This window comes from Merops nubicus, unplaced genomic scaffold (genome assembly GCF_000691845.1).
Source record: "Merops nubicus isolate BGI_N331 unplaced genomic scaffold, ASM69184v1 scaffold3728, whole genome shotgun sequence".
Taxonomy (NCBI): domain Eukaryota; kingdom Metazoa; phylum Chordata; class Aves; order Coraciiformes; family Meropidae; genus Merops; species Merops nubicus.
The window spans coordinates 4,614-11,256 of NW_008624962.1; the positions used below are offsets into that span (position 1 = coordinate 4,614).

Genomic DNA, 6,643 nt, shown 5'->3' on the forward strand with positions numbered 1-6,643 from the left:
GCGAGGGGCCACGCGGCGAACTGCGGACGAGACGCACAGAGGTAACAAAAAACAAAACGGAACGAAAGCAAAAACAACAAAAAAAAGGAAAAAAAGGAAAAAAAAAAGGAAAAAAAAAAAGAAAGAAAAGAAAAAGAAGAGAAGGGAGAAAAAGAAAAAAGAGCGAAAGGTAATTTAAATATAGATGGGGTTTGTCATCGTTTATTTTCTTCCTTCATCGAAAAGAAAACGGAAAGCAAATAAATTAAAAACTCAAAAACCGAAACCAAACAAAAAAAAGAAACTTCAAATAAATTTTTACTTCACAAACAATATATAGAATAGAGACATAAAAGCGATATTTCATAGCAACAGGGTTCCATTGATCAAGATTAGACCCATCACAGCACAGATAAATACACAAAAATTTATTAGCAATTTCTCATCTTTACTGGCAAGAGCTGGCCTGGCGAGCGTCGAAAAATCTCCTCCGCAGGCGCTGGGGCCCCCAGCTCCCCGCTCCACACCCCGGGCAGCCTGCTCCTCCCTCGGCCCGTGGCTCCCACACCCCCTCCTCCCCGCTGGGAAGGGAAGAGCCCCTCCAGCACGGGGCCCGGGGGTGCTCCGGGTGCCTCCCCCTCTCCCACCGGCCGCTCCGTGCCCGAGCGATGCTCCGAGGCGGGGCGGTGGCGAGGGGGAGGTTGGGCTGGAGATGGAAACTTCTCAAGGTTTTTGCCTTGTTGGACCCGGAGAATTCAACAAAGAGAGAAGTGTCGCATTGCCCCATGCCACGGAGACGCCACTCCAAACGTGAAAGGGGCAAAAATCTTTCAAAAGGGAGGAGAGGGAGTCCCCGGAGCGGGACAGAATTTGGTCGGTGTCTGCGTGTGAGGACCGTCCAGGGGGAGGCAGTCCCCCTGGAGCAGGAAGGAATGTGCAAAAGATGAGAAACTCTAATGAAATTTTTGTGGTTTTCGGGTATAAAAACCCTAACGAAGCCTCTTTAAGATCTGACACGGTTCCATCGATAGATGCAGCTCTCAGAGTCACAAACATCATGCAAAATAGGTAAAAAAGAGAGAGAGAAAAGAGAGAAAGAGAAGGAGAGAGGAAAATGCAGAGAAATATAATCTATGGGCGGCTAGCAAATGCCCACATGGATACTGGGTAGAAAGTGAGCGACAGAGAAAGGAAGGAAGACAAGGAGAAGGAGAACAAGGAGGGGAAGGGAGAAAGAAGAGAGAGAAAGAGAGGGAGGGGAGGGGGAAACCCACTTTAATGCTGCATACTTTTTCTAGCTGATGTGACCCAATGTGGTGGCTCACATTGTCACATCTCAGCCCTGGCGGAATAATAAATAGAATAGAATTAATAAGAAAAACAAGGTAATGAAACTTTAACGTTGAGAAAACAGTGACATGTTCTGTGCATCTCCTTAGCAGAGAGGTGGATGCAGCTTCCAGACCTTACACAGTAAGAACATGGACGCAAAGGGGAGGCTGTGGTTTCCTTGGCTCCATTTTCTGAACCAGCTCTGCTGGCCGAGGTGGGTGCTCTTCCTCAGGGGGTGAAGCAGGAGAAGGGACCAAGGAGAAAGGCAGGTGGATAGGAGGGGTCGTGGGGAGGGAGCCGAGGGCAAGGTCTCATCCCACAAGCAGAGACACAAGGATACAGAGCCCGAGAGGATGCAGGCACAGCAGCAGGATGAAGAGAAAAGGAGCGTGGGGTTCCTCCAGCTTCAGAGGCAGCCATGCAGTCAACTGCCCGCGGGGAGGGTGGGTGAGGGGGCAGAGTCAGGAGTGAGGGGGGCCTGAAAATATCTGTCCCTGCTGTCCTATTGCCAGGCAACCTCTCTGAACAGCCTCTAGAACATGAGTGGCAGTTGCATCCATGCAAAAGCAAGGCAAAGGACATCAGAGCTTGGCCAGCCATTGCTCTTCCCAGTCCTTCTTCCCTTACAGCCCCACTTTCCTGGCTGCTGCTCAGCGTTAGGGATCTTTTCAGCTGGGAAGGGCACTCCCAGGAGAGATAAATCGTTTCCATTCTCTGTGGGGCTTTGTTGAACAGAAGCCACATACAGCCAAGGAGAAGTCTCCACAGAAAGCCATGCTCTTCCTATGTGTATCAGATCCTTTCCTGCACGGTTACCAGTACTGAGAGGCAAGGAAGAGAAGACTTCCTTAGGGGCTCAGAGGTGTCCAAGGAGAATTCCTGCATGCATGGATCTGCAGAGAGGATGGAGAGCATGCCCTCACCTCCAGCGTGGCTGGGGCAAGGTCTGGAGTGTGGAGGAGGTGACTTCAAACTCAGCTGGACACTAACACTAGAAGATGACTTTCTGCTTAGAGAACAGCGCAAGGAGACTACCACAGTACCTGCACCAGCACTGGCTCGAGAGACCAGGCAACATGCTCCTTCCTGTCCCTATGGAAGACTTTCAGCCCTAGCCATGAGGGTCCTTGCTGCCTCCTCCACCTTTCTACCCACTGCCTGCTTCAGGAGGTACCGTGGTTCAGAAAATGGAGCCACGTGAACACCACACCGGTCACAATCTGAGACAAGATGGAGAGAACTTGAAAAGAAACAAGTGGGATCGACATGCAAACAGATCTGGGGTGGGGATGACTCTTTTGAGGAGGGGCTGACATGTAACCTTCTGGAGAGGGGAGGCAAGGTGGGAAGAGGTGAGGAGAAATGGGGGAGACATACGCCGGACAAGATCCGGCCAGCAAACAGCATCAACAGCAACAAACAACGGCAAGTGGGATGCAAACACTGAGTTGTCATGGAAACAGAACAAGACAATTAATTCAAACTGAGGCTAATCACAAAGAAATAAAACTGAACTCAAAGGAAAAAAAAGAAAAAAAAAAGGAAAAAAAGAAAAAGGAAGAACAAACCAGAATTTAACAACTGAAAAGCATCATTTGATGTCTGGTGGAGTGCTGAGAATCGGAGTCTGAAGGGAACAGACCGCTGCTGCCTGCCAGGCTTTGGGCAGGCAAAGGAAAAGATCCACTCACAAAACACAAGCTCGGGGCCAGGGAGCTGGAGCTGTGCAGAGCACGCTCCTGAGTCACTGCAGAATGTTCCCCCCAACCCCCAGAACCCAGGGCTTTGGGTCAGCTCCAGGGGGTCTCAGGGCAGCATCCCTTTTTGGCTGTTTTAATGGCATTTGTCACGTTTAACTAAGGGGAAGCCACCAGCACATCTGGATGCCAGCCCAGAACAATGGGCAGTCTGAGGCAAGGGAGAATTTGGGTTCTGGTTAGCAGCAGGCTGATGTGAGACCAGAACAAGGCAGAAGCACTTTGGTTGTGCATCCTGGTTTAAAAAAAGCTACACACTCCTGTGTGTGCACAAATCTACAAACGTCCACACACCAGGCTAGGATGTGAAAATCACTCCAGCATTAAACATCAGAGATCTTGGAGAGTCAGTCCCTAGATACAGCCCTGCTATGGCTCAGGGCTGTGACAACTGCATTTACTGTAACAGAAGAGAAATACTTTGAGGGCTCATCTCTGGGTACCAAGAACCATCATGCTGCTGTTTATTTTAATTGCTATACCACTCTGATTTGGCTGCTGACATGAGATTTGTCAAGCTGATAATCTCTGGGTCAGTGTTTAGGTCAGAGCCTAGGAGGAGGAGAGCGGTGGGGGGAAGAAAGCTTGAAGTGCAGCTACAGATTCAATCAAGAACAATTTCAGCTCTGGGCCCAGCTGGGTTTCACACACAGCAGCTGAAAGAGTGGAATTTTACATGTGAAAAATGCAGTGTAGAGATTCCTTCCATTTTGCCATCCCACACATTCAAAGGACCGGAAGGAAGGGAACAACTGCCCTCTCTGGACAGGAAAAGTTGGGATGGGGCAGTCAAGGCTCTACTTTATAGACACTTCTCTAATACTTTTACCAATTTCTGGTTTCTGGAAGCAGCTTCCCTGAGTTTCAGGGATGTCTGGTTTCCACGACAGCTCTGTCAGACCTGGTTTACGAAGCCAACCTTGCATGCGTACACATATGTGCATGCTCCATGTGCAACACTTCCCCATATACACACACAAGCAGGCACACACAAACAAACATTTTCAATGGCCAAAAAACTCTCAGGAGCTTTTTTCAAACAAGGACACAGCTTCTTACTGAGAGAACCAGATTTTAGAACTGGAGCTGGACGTTTGTGATGCGAGTCAAATTACTTCATTACTTCAAATTACTGCACAGTTTAAGTGCAGTTAGTTGTGTGTTTGTTTAATATTGTCTCTTGGGTATTCCACACAGGCAAATCTGCACCTCAGATTCAGCTCAATATGAATTTCTTTAGAATCTGAACGGTTCCATAACTTTTCACCCCCTTATAAAGCCAATTGGTTTTGTTGCTGCTCATGGAGGGGTTAACCCAACTTGTGTTCTGTGAGTGGCATTTTCAGTGCATTATTCTTTCCAACAAGAAGGTCCCAATCAACACTGCTAAGGTTCCCCACCACCACCACTGGGGTCAAAAAGAGAGCTGGGGTCCACCAAGTGAGAGACGTTTTTGAAACGCACAGATTTACAGACCTGATCGAAGCGGAAGAGACACTGGGAGATCCAGGGTTGACTTTTGCAACACCAGAATCCATCCTTAAAATGTGTTCCCAGGACGCTGCTAGTGAGAGAAATCTGAGGACCAACCAACCAGTTTGTGCTGAGGAAACCCACCGGTTCCACTTTTTTAAACCCCTTCAGATTAGCTCGGGGAGAAAGAAACCGTTGGAGGTGGATCGAGGTGGGGAAAAGGAGAACGAACCAGACAAGACCCCGTCGCTTCAAACCCCGATTCACACTGAACCAACTCAAAGAGAAACGTATCTCATAGCTTAAAGAAGAAGTTAATTGAAAAAAAGGAAACAAAAGAAAGTGAAGTGACTGGTCGAAAGCACCAAACAAAACCAAATGGTATTAAACATTTTGACACTCAGCAAGCTGCTGCTCCGAATGAGGTGAGAAGGCGGACATTATTGGCCATTTTGGGGAGACAGGACTCGTTCTGTCTTGCTCCAAAATGAGGAGGGGGTAGGGGAAAGGGTGCCAAAATAATGTGCAGCCTCTACGTTATTAGTGAAGCTTAGATTACACCTGTCCTCCCCTCCCAAAAGGTGGTGGGTCCCTGCCCCTGCGCCTTCTCCCTCTGCCATCCCAATTGCGAGTTCATTCCGCTGGGGCGAGACGCTGCCTTTGGATTTCCGACCTCCGTCCCTCCAGAGGACGAGATACTTCCCTCCTCGTGCCCATCTCCTTCCTCATTTCCTTCATGGTAAATCAAAATACGTTTGGTCAATAGGCAGATAAATAAAGAATGAGCCCAAGGCTTGGATTTGGTCTGGAGGAAATCCATTACCTTCCCAATCATTGTTGCTTTTCCACTTAAAAGAAAAAAAAACCATCTCAGTTGAGTGACAGGCTGGCTGAACATCTCTGATCTTTCATAATTCTTTTTCTTTTCGGTCGCTTTTTACAGGATTGAATAGAAAATAATCTGAACCCAATTGTTTTTCAAGCAGCTCGGCGACGTTAAACACAGACTTTACTGGTTTATTTTTGTTGTTTTAATTTGACAAGGTGTAATCTAATTTTTTCCCCTAAAACAAAGAGAACAGCGATGCAAAAGGTGTAAGAGACACAGGCAGGCAGAGATTTCGAGATCAGTACAGCACAGTGTTCCTGCAAAGTGCCCTCTATAGAGAGAGATACATATATAGACATGTAAAACAGGTTTGATTTTTTTTGTTTGTTTGGGTTTTTGTTGGGTTTTTTTTGGTTTCTTTTTTGGGGGGGTGGCTTTTTGTATCCATTCCCATTTCCTGATACCCTTGAGAAATCCTTCTGCAGAAACACAGCAAAGTCGTTTGTTGGCTTGGTTTGATTTTGAACTCGAATTTCAGAGCTGAGGACACCCCAACCAGGGCCAGGGCGCTTCCCCCACCCACAGGGGGGCTGGAAAATCATCACGGAATTCTCCCTCCCTCGACTCCAGCACCTGGAAAGTGGCACTGCGGGGGCAGCTGTACGAGCTAGTGGTGGTTCTGCCTCCCTCCTTTTCCACTGAATTTATCAATACTAGTCTAAAAAGCTATTGAAATGCCTACGTTTTAAAATACCACTGTTTTGACCTCGTGGCTACTTGTTAAATCTACAGTGCAAGCGAAATTATTTCCTCCTAACCTCTAAATGGCATTGAAAGCAAAAAAAGCTTAGCAACCGTTCCCCCTCGTCTACTGAGGGACGGGCTGAGCAACCAGCAGCTCTGGTTTGATGGTCAAATTACACATGAGCCAAACTTAACCCAGGAGCAGGCTACAGGCTAAATTATTTGTTAAATTACTCACATTTTAATACATTTTGAAGCTTTCTTTCCTGAAATCCTAGGCGCACTATTTCTGCGTTTTCTATGCCTTTTATTTTAATTGCTTTCAATTAGGTTTGCTATTACGTGTTTAGCCCTGGCTTGTTGTTCCTCTTGGGTCTCTCAATGAGTTGAGGTTTTCCAGAGAGCTCTGAAAAGCCTTTGCAATGTTCTCAGCAGGACCTGGGCTGCAGATCCCGGGGCTGGGTGACTAAGCACTGTGCTTGACTCCAGCAGCCCAACGAGCTGGCCGTGCTGTTTTAAACGCCTGCTG

The 6,643-nt window shown here is 47.5% G+C and overlaps 1 protein-coding gene across 1 annotated transcript in view; it reads right to left on the reverse strand.

Moving 5' to 3' along the window:
- Positions 1–20, reverse strand: part of LOC103777934 (receptor-type tyrosine-protein phosphatase S-like) — a gene marked incomplete at both ends in the record, with an annotated part of 4,535 nt that extends 4,515 nt beyond the window's left edge. Inside the window, one exon of the mRNA XM_008945499.1 lies at positions 2–20. Within this exon, the coding sequence (XP_008943747.1) occupies positions 2–20 (19 nt within the window). The remainder of the gene's footprint in view (position 1) is intronic.
- Between the last annotated feature and the right edge of the window lie 6,623 nt (positions 21–6,643).